General features: G+C 54.4%; 1 protein-coding gene across 1 annotated transcript; it reads left to right on the top strand.

The window, feature by feature from the left end:
- Positions 1-579: 579 nt before the first annotated feature.
- On the top strand, positions 580-14914 carry PHLDB3 (pleckstrin homology like domain family B member 3). Its single transcript, XM_081119110.1, has 15 exons — positions 580-831; positions 1597-1779; positions 1874-2011; positions 4118-4246; positions 4464-4628; positions 5375-5485; positions 5605-5688; positions 6046-6156; positions 8622-8721; positions 8864-8954; positions 9039-9126; positions 9726-9782; positions 12710-12929; positions 13645-13730; positions 14508-14914. Exons 1-15 carry the CDS (start codon positions 601-603, stop codon positions 14640-14642), a joined length of 1929 nt encoding a protein of 642 aa, XP_080975236.1. The 5' UTR covers positions 580-600; the 3' UTR covers positions 14643-14914.
- The last annotated feature ends 3845 nt before the right edge of the window (positions 14915-18759 follow it).

The following is an 18759-nucleotide window of genomic DNA, read 5'->3' on the forward strand; positions in this document are numbered from 1 at the left end:
GTGAGGGGGTCGGGGCAGCGGGGCAGCGGGGGCCGGGGGACTTGGCCTCTTGGGTCTGCGGGGGCGGAGGAGGCTGGAGCTCCGGAATCTTGCTCCCGGGAGGAGCTGAGGACTCAGGCTCCTGGTTTGTCTAGAGAGAGGGAGACTCGGAGCCGCGACTCCTGAGCCCCTGGATGAGGTGGCATGGGCGCCGCTCCCTACACGGGGGTCGGAGCCAGGCTCCGGAGAGCAGGGACCGGGAGCCCCCAAGGGAGGAGATGGGGTCGCTGTGAGGTGGCCCAGGGATCGTGGGGGGCTGCTGGGAGGGTACCAGGCGCCGCACCTGGACAGATGGGATGAACCCATAGGGGGCGTGCTAGGCTAGGACCCCGGACTCAAATTTCGGTCTGGCCTCCGGGGGCGTGGCGCCCTTGGAGCCACGGAATCCCGCCTCCTAAACCTGCAGGACGCTCGGGGGACGCTCGGCCCCATTCTTTGAACTCCAGGCGGAGCCTCCTGGGAGCCGCTGAGCTGAGCGCGCGGGCCCGGGCCCCGCCCCCACGCCGGAGGCCCCGCCCCCGGAACGCCGGGCCCCGCCCCCCGCGGGAGCGCGCCACCGCCATGGGGACGCCCTGCAGCCCCGAGGAAGGGTCCCCGCCGCGGGTCCCAGAATGCGACGCGAAGATTCAACCCCAAGGGACCTCCCAGCCCCAGGAGCGCCCGAGGGACCCCCGCCAGCAGGAGGCTCCCGAGGTCCCGGCGGAGCTGCCGAGCGGCCGGGGAGCCGAGCAGCAGGCGGAAGAAGAGGAAGAAGTGGGAGAGGGGAGCAGCACCGAGAGCAGCCGCGACGCGGTGAGCGCGGGGCGGGGGCAGGTGCGGGGACGAGGGGCGCAGGTGTGGGCGCACCAGACAGGCCGCCACCTGCAGGCAGGGAGAGAGCGCCAGAGATGAGGGGACCCCCGAGAGACAAAGACCCGGACACAGAGCCGGAGAGACGCAGACCGAGTGAGAGACAGAGACACCTGGAGACAGGTACAGAGACCAGACGGACAGAGACCCAGGGGCGGGGAGACCGAGACCAAGACCCGACACAGGCAGAGACACGGGAGGACCAGAGAGAGAGACCCGGAGACAGAGACTCGGAGAGACGGGTCTAGAGACAGACGCCCAGAAACAGGGCAGAGACGCTCAGAGAAGCAGAGATAGAGACAGAGACACCCCGAGAGAGGGAGGCGCTCCGAGGAAGAGAGACCTGGCAATTCCGAGACAAAGACGGGCACCGCGCGGGAGAGATGAGCCCAGAGAAACGGGGGCTGGGGGGTGGGGAGAAGACTCAGACACCCGGGGGCAGGGAGCGGAGACCCAGGGCCCACGAGGCTTGACACCCAGAGAGCAGGACCTGGTCAGAGAGAAGCAACTTTGCTCAGCCCCCCTCCCGGGACTGCGAGCCCCCCGACCTCCTCCTGGGGCCGGGTGTTCCCCGGACCTGCACCCTCCCTTGAGTAAAAGCCTGGCGGTTGAGTTGGGCCGGTTAAGACCCCCAGAGGGGGTATGAGACCGATTTAGGGACTGCAGGGGGGAGGCCTCTCCGCTAGACCGCGCCCTCTCCTGTCCCAGGGGGAGGCCCCGCCTCCCGCGCAGATCCCAGCCACGCCCCCCACACCCACCCCGTCCAAGGAAGGGGTGCGAGGGGCAGCGCAGCGGCTCCGAGGGCAGCAGCTGGAGGCCCTGACCCGAGTGGCCCTGATGGAGCAGCGGGTGAAGGAGCTACAGCGCCAGAGGAAGGAGCTGAGGATCGAGGTGAGGCTGCAGACCCCGCGGGATCCGGCTCCAGGCCTCCAGCGCCCCCTTTCCCCAGGCCTCCGCGGCCCCAGCCCCCGCCTTCTCTCCGCAGATGGAGGTGGAGGTGGCCCTGCTGCGGGGCGAGCTGGCCGGGGAGCGAGTGGCCGTCCGGCGGGAGGAGGAGCAGCTGCGGGAGCTGCTGCAGCAGCAGGTGGACTCGGAGCAGGGCGGCCGGGAGCAGCGGGAACAGGTCTGTTTGTCCTGCTGGTCTTCATCATCAGGCTCCTTCCTTGTCAGAGGAATACCCTGGTGGGGCTCCTGGGACCAGGGTTACCGCTGTTCCCCAAGTGGTGATACTTGGGCTGCACTGGGAGGCGGCGGTGGACAGATGCTTCTCATTTTTCTCCTGCCTTCCTGACTCTCGGGTTTCTTCCTTTGCCCCCCTCTCTCTCTGCTCTTTTAATGTCATAATGTGAAAGATGTCTAACCAACAAAAACAGAAGAGTCAGATTGCCGCCACGTGGCGCGCTCACTAGCTTCAGCAGGGGTTAACTTCCGCTCCTTTGCTTCCCTAGCCCCGGGTTTGGAAGCCCATCCCAGGCATCCTATTACTTTTTAAATAAGAACTCCTTTTCAAAAACATTATCACCATATCATCATCATCATACCTTAAGAATTAATAAGTTCTTAATATTGTTTTATTTCCAGTTTTCATGTTTCCAGATTGTCTCAAAAATGCCACTTGGCTGTTTGAATCAGGGCCCCAAAAGGGTTGAAATGCCATGTGTGTGTTGTTTCACTTCTAATAGTCTCTATCCACGACTGTTTTCCACACTCTTTGCTGGAGAAACCAAGTCTTCTGTCCCATGGCCAGGATGTGTCCTGTTTCCTTTGCCATGTTCCTCTTCCTGCAGCAGGTGGTGGGTTAGGAGTACAGGCCGGATCAGGTTCACACGTGCTTAGTGCCTCCTGCGTGCTGTGTCAGGGGACATCATTTCTGGGTGTCCGGACCTCAGTGAGGTCACTCTGATCCCTTCCTAATAATGGTTTAACTAAAGGCTTTAACCTCCATCCATTGGTGGTCATTGCTTGGATCAGTTAACATCATAGTTTAGAACATGGTAATTTCGTAATTCAGGTTTTCTCTTTGCCTTTATCTTGTATGTTGTAATTTCCTCCAGCTGGGTCCAGGGTCCTCATTCATCCTCAAAAAGCCCATATTTCTCCTAGCCCTGATTTCCGTCCTATAATGTAGACCTCTGTGTCCCACTTCTTAAGATACTGCTTCCTGGATGCACCTTCCTGCCCCAGGATTCAGGAGTCCAGGTCCCCAGCCCCTCCTCCCTCAGACCCTGGAGTCTGGGCCCTTCTCAGTCACTGTAACCAAAGCTGACCTCAGCAACTCCCTTTTCTGCACTGTCCCTATCTCACCCTCCCTCCGGTCACCAGGCGAGTCCTGGACCTTGCTCTGCACGCCTCCCTATCTTTCACACCCAAGCCTATCAATCAGCGTGTCCTGTCCTTTCTGTTCCCTGATCCTCTCTCTAGTCTGGGCCCTTCTCCTACTGCCCAGGCCCAGTGTAGGTCTCATCTTCATTGCTTGGAGGACTCATGAAGGAGCTGGTGCCAGCCCCTCATATCATCCCAGAGGGATGGTTCCATGCCTAGATTCTATTCCATCCTTTCAGTCCTTCCGTGGCTCCCCATTGCCCCAGGAGAAGGGCTCCTCAGCCTGGTTGGCCAAACCCGACACGAGCTATGCCCGCCTTTCCGCTGTTGTCTCCCACTGTGCTCACTGTCTCTTCCCTCAATGCCTTCTTCCTCCCCAACAAGAGTTTTCCCCTAAACTCCCCATACTTCTCAACTATTTGCAACATGCTGTTCCCTCTGCCCAAAATGCCCTTCCAGCCCCTGTATCTCCCTAGTTCTAAATGCGCTCAGATTTTTGAGACCTTAAAATCCTTACATTCAGAAAACCTTGGATTACCCCAGTAGAAATTGCTCCCCCCTCTGGTTTCCAACAGTCCCTGCATTTCATTGTCCTGATTATCCCAGGTTGTAACTGGCTGTGTCCCCACCTGGAGCCCAGGGACTAGGTCTGACCTCCCTCTGGGTCCCAGTATCAGTCACCCAGCATGGATATGTTTTGTATTCATTCATTTCTTGAATAACTGTTTATATGATGCCTACTCTGGGTAGGCCAGTACAAGAGTGAACCAGACACATAGGGTCCCTGCCCTCATGGAGCCATGCCCAGGCAGGGAGGGATCTGAGGTCCAGCCAACCTGGCCCTTGCTGGCCTCTGTGTCCATCCCTTGTGCTCAGGGGAAGGCTAAAAGCCTGGCTTTTCTTTCAGGAGCAGAGGCGGCTGAGCCAGGAGAGGGATCGAGTGGAGCGTCTTCGTCGGAGACTACGGGAGGCCCAGGGACAGCTCGACTCACAGCCAGAGGACCAGCATGAGCGGCTTCTGCAGGGCATGCAGGAGGTTAGTGCCCTGTGGACCCTCTCAGGGACCTGGTGTTCAGGGTCCTCTCACTTCAAGACCCAGAAATACAGGCCTTCAGTCCCCTCCTCCCCAGAGTCCCCTAACCCCCAGGACTCAAACGCCTCCTTCCTCATTGACCAGGAGTCCTGGCCCAGCCCCCCACTCTCCTGAGCCCTAGGGGTCCAGGCTTCCAGCCCTTTTGCATTTCTGCCCACAGATTAGGGAACAGCTGGATGTGGCCCAGCGTGCCTACGAGGACCTGGAGTTCCAGCAACTGGAGCGAGAGAGCCGGCGGGAAGAGGAGGATCATCGGGACAGCCCTGGAGCTTGGGTGCTGGACCCCAAGGTCCAGGAGCTTCAGGCCAGCGTGGCACAGCACAGGGTGAGCTGGGCTGACTAACCTGCCTGCCTCACATTGCCCTCTGTCTTTTCCACTCCATGTCTGGCCCTTTCTCTGTTTCCTGCCTGTGTCATGTTCTTCATAATAGTAACGACAATAGCTGACATTTACTGAGCACTTACTGTGCTCCAGGCACACAGTAACATTTCATGGGTATTTAGTCATCGAATCCTTACAACAATCCTAGGAGGCAAATCTTATTTTTCCATATTTTATAAATGAAGAAACTGAAGGTCAGGGTATCATGTAATCTTTTCCAAAGTCACTTAGTTTGTAAAGGATAAAGCTGGGATTTGAGTCTACTGGGTCTTCACCACCACACTCTATCTCTGTCTGTCAAACCCGAGTTCAAAAAGAGGCTCCCACCAGCCCCTTCCTCTGACTCACACAGCTTCTGTCCATCTCTGGGCTGTTTCTGCCTTGTCTTCTTTCTCCGCATCTCCATCTCTTGGGATCTAAGTTCTTCTTTTCTGTACATATTCTGGTTTGTTTCTGTCTGTCCCTTTTCTCTCTCTCTCTCTCTCTGGGTCTCTGGGTCTGTTTGAATATCAAATCCTCCATCTCCTCTTCTGCACCCCCCCAAAGGGAAGAAGGCACCAGGAAGCTTAACTTCGAGTTCCGCCAGCCCCTCCCAGGCACCCAGGTCCCAGGGTCTCTGTCATGGGGTGGAGTTCTGTGGGAGCCAGCTGGGTATGCTGAGTAATGAGGGCACTGGGGGTGCCCTGCAGCGCCGGATCCAGGTGTTGGAGGAGCAGCTGAAGTCGCTGGGGGAGCAGATGGCAGCTGAGAGCCGAGGGCTGAGCCGGAAGAAGGAAGAGGCCCTTCAGGCCCTGACACAAGTAGGTGGCCCCCAGTGCTACCATCCTACTTTCCCCTGGGCATCCCATCGCCTCCCTGCTGCTGGGACGGCCCATTCCGACTCAGGTGTGGCAGCCTGTGATGCCTTGCCTTCCCCTAGGAACGGAGCAGACTGCTTGAACTTAATTGCCTTCAGGGAAGCTCTGGCGGAGACCTCTCTGAGCCCAACCAGGCCCTCACTAAGGTATGGGGGTTTCTTGTACCTGTCAGTCCCTCCTCCCTCAGACTCAGGAGTCCAGGCCCTTAGACCCCTCTTCCCTTGGGATCCAGGATTCTCAGCCTCTAATCCCTTTCACCCTTGGGACCCAGGAGTTTGGGCCCCCAGCTCCTCCTCGGGGAACAGGCAGTCTCTGCCCACAGTCCTCACTCATGCTGGGAGACTGGACAGTAAGACCACATCCCAGCCCTCTTGTGACTTTGGGCCTTTGTTTTTTCCATCCGAGAAATGGGCTGGCACTGGAGACATTGGCAGGAGCATCCTGGAACTGGTGGGTTCTCTGAGATCCCTCCAGCTCCTGTTAACCCTCACCCTCTCCCACAGCTCCTGTTCACACAGAAGACAGACCGCCAGTTGCTGGTGCTCCAGGACCCCACCGCGCACACTGCCACCTCCTCCTCTTCCTGCCTCTTCTCTGTTCACAGCTCCCTGCAGGTGCCTCCATCCCCTCTTCCCCCACTGGCCACTGCGTCTCCAGAACTCCCGCTGTGGCTTTCTCTGCTGTGGGGGACAGGGAAAGTTGATCAAGGGGTATTTTTAGTTTTATCAGGCTCAAGCTTTATTTATTTTTTCCTTCTGCCTAACACCCCGCCCCACCCCTGGAGAAATGGGAACATGTGCACCCAGGAGTAAACTTTAAAAGCATCTGAACAGGGCATATTGATAAGAAAGAGTATCGGCTGGGTTGCCAGGCAACCGACTCAGAGCGTAAATATGACCTTTATAAAATAAGTTGCATATCTATAAATACTTAGGGGGAAGCTGTGTCCATTCCTGTGGAGTTGTTTCCTGAGTTATTGGCTCCTGTGGACACGGAGCTTCTAAGGCCAGGTGCACCCTGTTCCTGCTGATAGGATCTCATCCCCGCCTTGCGCCTGGGTGTCACCTGGGGGCCTGGCCAGGCACTCTTCTGTGTGCTTTGTGTGAGGTCACTTGCTTAATACTCGCATCAGCCAAGGCAGGGCAATGGGTTGTCGCCCACTTTACAGAAGGGAAGTCTAGCCTGAAAAGAGAAATGGCCTGCCGCAGTCACCCCCGGTGAGTGGCAGAGCCAGATCTGAACCAGTCTGTCTGTTTCCACAGCCTGTGCCTTTTAGGAAACTAGGGCCTCTGTTTGGGTGCGGATACCTGTCCTGCCACTTCCCAGCTGGCTGAACTTAGACATGTCTCTGTGCCTCAGTTTGTTCACTGCAAAATGGGAATAAGAGCACCTTCTGGTTAATGGTTAAAGGTTTAGCATGGCGCCTGGCACATAGTAGATGCTCAGTGGATGCGGGCTGCAGGTACTCTGATTACAGTGACAATTAGCAGTAGTGTTATAATTATGAATACCCTTCTCCTACCCACTTCTGGGTTTTGTGACCCTATGCTGGCTTCCTCACTGATGTTTCCATCTTATTTTTTGTCTCCCAACAATCTGTTGCCCACACAACAGCCCTCCTACTTTAGTCTTCCCCCATCAGAACCCTTCAGTGCCCCCCCAGGCCTCACTATGGCCTACCAGCCCCTGCATGACCTGGCCCCTGCCCTCCTCTCCCCACTCTCCCCAGTGCTCTGCTCAGCTGCGGGAGCACCGACCAGCTAATACTTTATGCTTGTTTCTCTCTCAGGACCTTTGCACTTGCCGATTCTTCCACCTGGAACACTGTTCCCCTCAGTGTTCCCTGGCCAACTCTTATCCTTGGGCCTTGGGTCAATACCCAGGAGGCTGACTCTGGTCTTCCAGTTGGGGGGTGATCCTCTTTTAATCTTCACCCAAGGAAAAGATTATTGATTTTAGAGAGAGGAAGGGAGAGGGAGAGAGAGGTCTTGAGAGAAAGAAACATCAATGGGAGAGAGCAGCATCGATCAGTTGCCTCTCGGGGGTCGAACCCACAACCTTTTTTGGTGCACTGGGATGACCAACCAACCGAGCCACACTGGCAGGGCTAGGTTGTATTTAATTGTCATGTTTATTTATTTTTTTAAAGCTAATATTCCCCTTGTTCAAAGTTCAAAGGGCATGGGAAGATACTCAGAGAAAAGGCTCCTCCGTTATTTCCCTCCGTTCAGATCATCTGCTGGGGGCGGCCCGGTGACCAGTTTCTTGGGTCTCCTTGGAGATACTTTGTTTCCGCATTCTGTCGTGCATATGCTCTCGCCCTCTGTATGCGTAGTTACAGTATCTCCACCCTGCTCTGGACTGGCTTTTATCTTGGAGATTATTTTCTCTCTGGATATAAAGAGCACCTCCTCCTTTTACTGGATGTGCTGCAGAATTTCCCACAGTGGGGGAGATCCCTGCCCTTTCTGTGGGCACTGTGGTGGTCTCCAGGCTTCTGAGGGGAAAACATTGAACTCAGCTCATTTTGCGTACGTATGAGTATATCCACAGGATATAGTCCTACAAGTGGAACTGGGGCTCCAAGACGTATGCATTTGTCATAAAAAAAAAAAAGAGCCAAATTGACCTCCATAAAGGTTGTTCCAATAGAACCCCCCCGATAGTTTTATCAAAATATAACTCACACACCCTACAAGCCACCCAGTTAAAGAGTACAATTCAGTGGCTTTCGTATATTCACGGAGCTGTGCAGCCATCACCACAACTCAGAGCTTGTCCGTAACCTCCAAAGAAACCCAGCGCCCTTCGGCCATCGCAGCCCAGCTGTCTCCCCCCCCCAGCGCCCTTGGCCATCGCCGCCCAGCTGTCCCCCCCAGCCCCTGGCAGCTGCCAACCCACTTCCTGTCTGTGGACTGGCCCGCTCTGCACTTTCCGCCGCGTGGTCCCCTGTGACTCGCAGCTCTCACTCGGCATCGTGTTTGGAGTAGCTTTTGATCTGTGCCAATTAGATGGTGGTTTTACTTGTCAGTCAGTCGTCTGACTTCCATTTGAAATCGAGCATCTTGTGTGTTTTCAGGGCTCCATCGGCCTCCAAAGGAATGGAAGCCTGTCCCGGAAGAGGGGAGAGAGACTGAGCCAGAGGGGATCCCCCCGACCTCTGTCCCTCCATTGTCCTGGTGAGGACTGCCCCCCTCCATCCCCACACACCCTCCTCCCTCACCACCACCCTTCGAGGGCTTGGATGCCTGTTGGGGCAGAAGTGGAGGGTTTTGGACAAGGGACAATCCCAGCCTCCTAGCCCTACATCCTCTCCCCCAGGACCCCTGGAGGCCTCAGCCCTCCCACCAGCAGCAGGAGACTCTGGGAGGCACTCACTCTATCAGCTGCTGAATTGTGGCTCTGGGAATAGGTGAGGCATCAGGAAGAAGGTGGGAAGATGGGGGAAGAGGCAGGGCCACTGTAACCTGCCCTGGTCTCTGTTCCCCCCTCCTAGCTGTGGGGCGCTCTACCCAGACATTGCCCGCATGGAGCGGCTCCTGCAGCAGGCTGTGGCTGAGCGGGAGCGGCTGCTCAAGGCCAGGGTGAGACCCCAGACCCTCCTGCTTAGGGTCAGGAGATTCAGCCCCACCTCTTCCCCCAGACCCAGGAGTCCAGGCCCCAGCCCCTCCTCCCTCAGACCCAGGAGTCCAGGCCCCAGCCCCTCCTCCCTCAGACCCAGGAGTCCAGGCCCCAGCCCCTCCTCCCTCAGACCCAGGAGTCCAGGTCCCCAGCCCCTCCTCCCTCAGACCCAGGAGTCCAGGTCCCCAGCCACTCCCTCAGACCCAGGAGTCCAGGTCCCCAGCCCCTCCTCCCTCAGACCCAGGAGTCCAGGTCCCCAGCCACTCCCTCAGACCCAGGAGTCCAGGTCCCCAGCCCCTCCTCCCTCAGACCCAGGAGTCCAGGCCCCCAGCCACTCCCTCAGACCCAGGGGTCCAGGCCCCCAGCCTCCTCCCTCAGACCCAGGAGTCCAGGTCCCCAGCCCCTCCTCCCTCAGACCCAGGGGTCCAGGCCCCCAGCCTCTCCTCCCTCAGACCCAGGAGTCCATGTCCCCAGCCCCTCCTCCTTCAGACCCAGGGGTCCAGCACATTTCTCCCAGATCTTACTGGTTGGTGTCCTCACTGACTGCGTCCTGAACCCACAGGAAGGAACAAGAAGGACCGCAGAAGTGCCCTCGGGCCCCGCTGTTCCTGCCATCATGGTCAGTCTCCTGCCCTCACCACACCTCTCTCCTGCTCCTGTCACCCTGGCCTCTGCCCTTTCTTATCCCACTCTTTCCTCTCCAATGGCACAGAAAAGTGTCCTGGGCTTGGCAAGGGAAGGGGAACTAAAAAGACGTAGCTTCCATTCCCATTGTGGTTGTCCATACCCAGAGCATGTCCTTAAGTAACATGCTCCACTTCTTTGTGCCTCAGTTTCCTCTTCTGTAAGTGGGTGACAGTGTCAGCAGTTACTGCCAAATGAGGGCAACTGTGGCTTTTAAAAATTATTTAAAATTTTGTTTTGGTTGTTTATTTTTGGTTCTTTTAAAACACTTTTTATTAGAGAACTACTCAAGCATATGCAAAGGTAGAGAGAATATACCCCGATGTGCCCCCCACCCAGGTTCAGTGGTTACCAGTATTGAGTCTTGTTTCAGCTGCCAACTTTGATTGCTGGTCCCACACCTACTTCACACGCTGCAGTGGAATATTTTAAAGCAAATCCCAGGTGTATCGTTTCATCCATTCCTCACTGTGTATCTCTAATAGATGAGCATTTTTTAACATAAAAATTCCACTGTCATACCTTATCAAGACTATTAATAATTCTGTAACATCCTGATACCTGGCCCATAGTCATGTTCCCCTAATTGTCTCTTTATAGTTGGTTATTTAACTCTAGGTCCAAACAAAGCACAGGCAATGCATTTTTTTGAATGCCTCAAATCTCTGAGATTAAAAGTCCTCCCTCCCCACTTTTTTTTATACTCTCTGGAGGATATGTTTTTATTGATTTTAGAGAGAGAGGAAGGGGGAGAGAGAGAAACATTGATCGGTAGCCTCCTGCACTACCCTGACCAGGATCGACCCTGCAATTTAGGCATGTGCTCTGACCTAGAACTGAACCCGCAACCTTTCGGTGTACTGGGCAACACTCCAACCAACTGAGCCACCTGGCCAGGGCCTACTTTTTTTAAAAAAACGATATTTTTATTGATTTCAGAGAGAGGAAGGGAGAAGGAGAGAGTTGAAACATCAATGATGAGAGTCATCAACGATCGGCTGCCTCCTGCACGCCCCTGACTGGGGATCGAGCCCACAACCCGGGCATGTGCCCTGCCCGGGAATCGAACCATGATCTCCTGGATCCTAGGTCGATGCTCAACCGCTGACCCACACCCGGCTGGGTCCCACTTTTTTTTTAATGCCATTTTTTCATGGAAAAAGATTGAGCCCTTTTATCTTGTAGAGTTTCCCACATTCTGGATTTCGCTAACAGGCTCCTTATTAAAATGTTATTTTTACCTCCCCTAAAAGCACGAATACGTTTCTGTTATAAAGAATGTGACCGTGTGGGGAACGTGAAGGTCACCCTTGAGCCCTCCTCCTGCCGCACCTCTGGAGGTGAAGGTGTTTTCTGTTGTGAAAAAGCCTTTGAATCTTCTTACACTTCCACAAACCCTGGTCAAGCCATCTTTCACGAATTCATTTTTCCCTGTGACGAGCACACTGTTCCCAAGCTGCTGCTTGTTTTCCCAACCACTGCCGCTTCCTTATACATCTCAGTCTATATTTATGGGGTGCCTACTGCGCTGTGGGCCCTGGGTGGCAGCAGGGACCAAGATGACAACCCCTGCACTCGGGAAGCTGCTGTTTATTGGGGGGGGAGGCGGGGGACAAGCAAAAATAAGGAGCATGTCAGGTGCTGATAGGAGCCAGGGAGTGAAATAGAGCCGGGGGCTGGCAGAGCTTCCCGGCGTGAGGCACAAGCTCCAGCCCATTAAGAATGAAGCGCCCTGCCTCGTAGCAGCAGCGTTTATTAACCAGTGTGTCTCTGGGTTTGTGCCTAGGAGTAGAAGCACCGGGTTGGTCGTCTCTGGCTGTGTGACTTGGGCCTAGTGACAGCCTCTCTGAGTCTTGGTTTCCATACCTTTAAAATCAGGATAATAGCCCAGGCTGAGTGTCTCAGTTGGTTAGAGCATCGTCCTGATGCACCAAGGTTATGGGTTCAATCCCGGTCAGGGCACATACAAGAGCCAACCAATGACGCATCAGTAAGTGGAGCAGCAAGTCACTGTTCCTCTTCCTCTCTATCTAACAAACAAACAAGCAAACAAACAGGGGTAATAGTGTACTTACCCTCCCAGAGAGTTTGAGTGGGCCGAGAAATTATACCTATAAAGTGCTTAGCACACTTAATAGTCACTAATTTTGTCGAAACAACAGCAGCAACAGAAACAGTGCTCTCATCTATTGATCACTTACTGTTTGGTCCCTGTTTTATAGAGGCGGTATGTTAGGGTCCCACTCTGGGGAACCTGACCTAGGGCTGCCTCATCTCTCCGACATGCCTTTGGTGTTTCAGGGTGAACTCTTAGGCCATGAAGCCCTGGGCTCCAGTCCCAGCTATGCCGCCTAAGCTCTAGGTGACTTTGGGGGGATTAGTTCATCTCTTCGTACCTGTTTGCTCATCTGTAATATGGGGCTCCTAGTAGCCTTGTGCCCAGGGTGGCAGTGGGGAGTCAAGGAGCAGATGCTGGAAAAGCTCATGCAGTTTCATAGTCAGTGTAGCTGTCAGGTTCAGCATCATGATCATCATTAAAAAAATATATATATATATAATTGATTTTAGAGAGGGGGGGAGAGAGAGAGAGAAACATCAATTTGTTGTTCCACTTATTTAAGCGTTCATTGGTTGATTTTTGTATGTGCCCTGACCCAGGATGGAAGCAGCAACCTTGGCTTATGGAGACCACGTTCTAACCAACTGAGCTACCCGGCCAGGGCGCGTCATTGTTAATATTACCGTTTAAAGGCTGTAACATGCCTTGCATGTGAGCTGCGTGACCAGCTACCCTGTGGGCTCCACGCTTCAGGCCCCCTGCGGACCCCATGCCGTCAGCTGCCCCCTTCTCTCCTCTCCCAGGCCCCGCCCACGCTCCCGCCCCGCCCTCCTGGCCCACGGGTCTTGGATCTCCGGCAGCACCTGGAACGCTGGGGCCACAACCCCGAAAGCTGCCCACATGTCCAGGTGTCCGGGAGCTGCTGCCGCGGGCCCCTGGTGAAGATGGGCGGCCGCATCAAGACCTGGAGGAAGCGGTGGTTCTGCTTTGACCGCCAGGCCCGCCGCCTGGCCTACTACGCGGGTAAACCCGGCTGTGGGCCCCCAGGCCTGGGGGAGCCTACTCCCAAGGCCTCCCCCCAGACACCTAGGAGTCCCGCCCCGACTCCTTCTCTCTTAGACCCATGGGTCTCGATCCCCAGGACTCAGGAGTCGGCCCCTGCTCCCGGCTTCCCCCAGGGTCCAGGAGTCTGCTCCCCTACTCATCATTCCTGACCCACTACAACTCAGGAGCCTGGGCTCCCAGCTCCCCCAGGACCCAGGACCCAGGAGTCCAGATCTACACCCACTCCTATAGAAAGCCTGCCTCGGTACAATTCTGGCTCCCCAGACCTCATTTTCCTAAGATACCCAGGAGGAGTCAGAACCCACATTTTCAGTGCCCTTCCCCACCTGCATCACCCAGGAGGCCCCTCTCAATTTTTCTCAAGGGGAATCAATGAATCTGGCCTCTCCTTGAGTCCCTTCCCTTGTCTGGGACCAAGGCATTCAAGGACCTGGGGCCCCAGCCCCATTCTCCAGTCTTGTCCAGACTCCACGCCAGTTTCCCATTTAGCATCTACATTCATTCCCCTCCCAACCACAGTATACCTTAGGGACCTTCAGAATGTCACTGTTTTCCTCACCCCAACCCCAATCTCAGGACTTGGGCCCAGTGACCCCCACCCCGCCCAACACATCCACCCCCACACACACATGCCCCTCTCACTGGCTCTGTTTCTCCCCCCGCTCCCCATCAGATAAGGAGGAGTCCAAGCTCAAAGGCGTCATCTACTTCCAGGCCATCGAGGAAGTCTACTATGACCACCTACGCTGTGCCTTCAAGGTGAAGTCCCTGCTTGGTGCTGCCCTGTCTTGGTCTGAGCCCCTGCAGTCAAACCTTACTTAGCTAGTTCCTGGGAAAGGCCACCCACAGCCCCCACTGTCAGGGTACTCCACCCAGTACAAGGGATCAACGGGTCATTTCACTGCAGGGGCCAAAAATTAATAGTGCAGTCTCTGGCTCTCAGCCACTGTTGCTTTTCTTGGAGCAAAAGATTTAGAGCATAACTTTGGCGAACTCTGATGCGAAGCTAGAGATGAATGGATGAGGAATGAAGAGGGCGGGGTGAGGGCTGGGGCAGCCTGGGAGCATCTAGAGAAGACAGTGAATGGTTCCAGCTTCTGCCCGAAGTTGCCAAATGGGAATGGGCCCCATGTCACATTTTTTTTTTTCCCTAGAGGATTCGGGGAATTCAAACTTTTATAACAGTGCAGTGCCAGAAATTTAAATGTTGGCAGCCTGTACAGTGTTTAGAAATAGCTGTGGAAAGCAATCGGTTGGGACATCAGGGAAGTGACTTCCTTTTGCCAGCCTTAGTTTTCTCTCCTGCAAAATGAGCACATTCAACCCATTTCAGATGCCTCTCTCCCCAAGTTCTAAGCCCCTTCTTGTGTTAATTCATGTAATCCTCATAACCCAGCGAGGCTGGCAGTATTATTTAGGAAGGCAGATGGGGAAACAGGTTCAGAGAGTAACTTGTCCAAGGCCACACGGCCTGTATAGGTAGCAAGGCTGCGATTCCAACAGGTGTGTCCTCTTAACCACCTCCCCTTACCCCAGAGCCCCAACCCTCGCCTGACCTTCTGCGTGAAAACCTACGAACGCCTTTTCTACATGGTGGCGCCCAGCCCCGAGGCCATGCGCATTTGGATGGACGTCGTGGTGACAGCGGCTGATGAGAACCACGTGCCGTGAGCGGCCCCACCCGCGCAGGGGGCGGCCCGGCGAGGCCCCGCCCACTTCCGGGATCCCGGGCCCGCCCCTTTGGAACGCGGCGGAGCAGCCGCAGGTGCCGCGGCTCCGCAGGTGCCGCGGCTCCGCTGGCCCGAGCCGCCGCGCCGTCGGGGCTGCAGGTGCCTTCCCCCGACGGGAAGCCAGCCCCCGGGCCTTGTCCTGGGCAGGAGGAAGACTGGGGGGGCGGGAAGGAACTATTTATTGGTGCTCCTGTGATACCGAATTAAACACGGAAGAAAAGCTGGTGGTGGTTTTTTCCAGCCCAGGCGTTCGGGCCCCTTGGCCCTCTAGGCGGCACATCCGAGTTAGAGGTACCTCTGAGAGCCAAGTGTCCCACAGCCGGTTCTTCCCTCTTTAAAAATTGAGACTTTCAACTCTAAGGTCATGGCTGGGAGAGGCGTGTGGAGAAGCACGTGACATTAGCCTTTGGCTTTTTATTTTTTATTTTTAGTTTGCAGGCCCACTTGCTTCCACCCTTTCAGATTTGACAGGGCTCTTGGCAATTACTAGGAGCTCCTAGGCGCCTGCCCTCTGGGCCTTGGCACCTGTATTTCCTCTGCCCTGCCCTTAACCAGCTAGCTCCTCAGTCTCCAGGCCTTATTGGGAGCCCTTCCTGACTGCCCAGGCTGGGTCAGGCCCCCCTTTGAGTTCCTCTGTCCCATCCCTGAACACCTAGGCTATCACCGGTGATGGATTGATGTCCTTATAGACTGGGAGCTCCATGGGGGCAGAGCCAGGGCTGTCCTGGTCACTGTGGTGTCCCCAGCACCATAGGGCACATTTCATTCTATGAAAGTGAAAACAAAACAAAAAAAGTATCCCTCTCACTTCCTGGGCTTTGTATAAACTGTTCCTTTTGCTTAGCTTTCCCCACTCCACCCAATTTCTACTCATCTAGGTTTTAGCTCAGATGTTGCCTTCTCTAGGAAGCCTTCACTGATTCTTTCGGCTGAGTCAGATGCTTCCTCTGGGCTCCCCCTCCCAGCTCTGATTACTCATCACAGCCTTGATGCTCCGGGCCATCACTACTGAGGAGTATGTCTCCGTGCTTGATGGGAGCTCCAGAAGGCAAGGACTGGGGCTGTCTTGGTCACTACTGAGTCCTTGGTGAACAGCAAAGGGCCTAGTGCAAACTAGGTGTCCAGGGAATGTTTAATCGTTGAATAAATGGATGAGAAAGAGATGCCGAGACTGGGGACAATGGTGAACAAGGCAGACATAGAATGCTACCCTAAAGGGCCTGATCCAAGGTGTCCCCTCCAAGAAGCTGTCCCTGCTCCCTAGGCTGTGTCAGGGGTCTATTCTGGGTTTCTGCTGTCCCTCAGGCTCCTTCACAATGACCACTCTAGGCTGTCGTTGTGTAGAGACAGATCTCCCCCCACCTCTCTGGAACGAGGTATTCAGTCCCTCTGGTTTCCACCTCCTAGGACTTGGGTGTCCTGTTTGTCCCATCCCAGGATTCCTTGAGGATCGGGATTTGGTGCTTCTGTGTCCCAGGAATGCCGGCACCCTAATCCCCAGGTCCTCAGTGACCCCAGGTGTGCCTTGACCCCAGCTCCAGGTGGGAGACATCTGCATTCCCGGATCAATTCAGCCCCCAGCCCCTCTGCAAACTGAGCACTTACTGGGCCAGCTTCATGGCATGTGACTACAGTAGCCGACAGGTCCCCGTGCTCAGAAGAGCCCTCTCAGGATTAATGCTCTGTGGTTGCTGTCTGGAACATCTTAATTTTGTATTTGAATTTACGTTCTGTAAGTGAAGTCTGAAGGGATGCGAAGCATGAGTTGGGGGGATTGGAGCCTCGGCTCCACCTCCAACCCCCCCCCCATGGGTTCAGTCTGCCTTCCCCTCCCTGCCCCTACCTGTGACCACTGCCACCCTCTAGCTTCAGCAGGGCCCGGGTGTAAGCGGAAAGCTGAGGGTTAGGCACTTGTGCCCTATGGCATCTTAGGGGTGGGGCACGGCAACAGGGAGGTTGCTCTAATTATGGGGCAGGGTCTCTAGACACCTGTGAGGCTCTGTGCTGGCCCCACAAGTATCCCTGTGCCCAAGGGAAAATGACAGTAAAAACCAAGAGGAGTTGAGAGAGATGGTGGAATAAAGCATTTCCATTCTTAGTACCTTTACAGGTACTCTTTCCTGACTTTTGAACTGGGTGCCCATATTTTCATTTTGCACTGAGCCCTGACCCCACCCCTTCTCTGACACATCCCAGACAGTACGTCCCAGAGGCAGTGAGGTCTGAGTCAGGCTGGGAACGTCACTGAGCTCAGAGCCTGCCCTGTCCCAGGGGACAGGAAACCCAGAGTGGATATGGCCCCAGGCTTGTCTGATGCCCTGGTGTGACCTCCAGGGCTGGGGACCGCCTCCACACTGACCCCTCTGTGCATCCATCCAGGAACCTGATTCTAAATCTCTTTGCAGTGACCTCTGAGGAGACAAGCTGGGAAGAGTCACTGAGCAGGTTAAGCAGAGGCCCCACGTTCAAACCTCCCTCTGCTCTCTGGTCCAGGGCCAGGTGGGGGTCAGTGCCCAGAACCTGGGCAGGCCTGAGCAAGAGGAGGCTCCCCACCCTGGGTCCCATTCCCTCCCAAGACGCTAGTTCTTCTGGTCCAGCCAGTTGGGGTTCCTCCCTGAAACTCTCCCACGCGGCTAGGGCCTGCAGGGCCTCCTGCTTCTGAGCACACAATAATAATAGTATCACCAGCTGGCCTTCCTCCACCACTCAAGAGATAGGGGTTTTCAGACCCATTTGGCAAAGTTCAGAGAAGGAGACACAGCTGTTTGAGGTCACACAGCAGGAGGATGGCAGAAGCAGAATTAAAATTCCAGACTTGATACTTTGCCCACTGCCTCAGTCCACCTTTATTATAAAACAGGCACCTCAGAGGCTCAGAGAGGTGAAGACACTTAATACAGGGTCACACAGCAAACTATAAGTGGGGCTGGGATTCCAAGGCTGGGAGGCAGGGGCCAATGCTGAATGACCTCACAAGGAGTCATTCACTTTCTCTCTCAGCATGATGCCAAGTGACCCCACCTGTGTGACAGAGGTGGTAGTCATTGTTGGAAATGGGGGTGCGAAACAGGGTCTGGGAAATAGATAATATCTTTACGAACATAGCCGCTATTTTTACTGCTGTAGATAAATCTTATCTATGAGCCAGGAAAAACAGTAACTTTGACATAATGTAATACAATATAATAAATATAATAGATAATATAATAATATATAATATATAATAATATAATAATATAATATAATATAATATAATATAATATAATATAATATAATATAATATAATATAAGCAGTCACATATATTTGCCAGGATATGGGGATGCTTAGTCATTTTGTGGCTTGCACAGTGCTCTTGTTAGTTCCTGTGTTTAGACACAGCCATGCAGTGGTCCTGACTGCCTCACTCCATCCCAGTCAGTGTGGCCTTGTCTGACTGTAGGGTCTCTGCTGGTGTGTCACAGAACACCATGACCTCCCTGTGAGTGCTAGTCCAACTCCAGCCCAGCTGTCAGGGGCTGCCTTTCTCTTTCTTACCTGGAAAACTGCCCAGTTCCCTCACTGGGCTGCTGGCCCTCTCTCTTCCCCCTTCTAGAGTCTTTTCCTTTTTTACACAGAGGTCACAGAGACATTTTTCTTTCTTTCTTTAATAATAATGTACATTCAGTGAAGTGATAGGTACACAGCTTGGTGAGTCTTTACATATTTGTACACATGTGTAACTACCACCCAGATGAAGATTGTGGGGGCTTCTCACCATTGCTCCTTTGGGGCAATGTCCAGCCCAAGGTAACCCCTGCTGAGATTTCTCTCACTACTTAGTTTTGTCTGTTCTAGAACTTCATATAAATGGAGTTACAAGGCATATTTTATTTGTTTAAGGCTTCTTGAGCTCAACATAAGGTTTTTGAGATTCATCCATGTTGCTGAGGCCATTTGTTGGCTTTTTCACTGCTGTGTAGTATTCCGCAGGATTAGCGAGCCACTCTTTTTCCATTCACTTCTTGATGGATATTTGCATTACTTCCCAGATTGATCATATTAGAAAGTAAATCTGATT

This window comes from Miniopterus schreibersii, assembly GCF_964146895.1.
Source record: "Miniopterus schreibersii genome assembly, chromosome: 18".
NCBI lineage: Eukaryota > Metazoa > Chordata > Mammalia > Chiroptera > Miniopteridae > Miniopterus > Miniopterus schreibersii.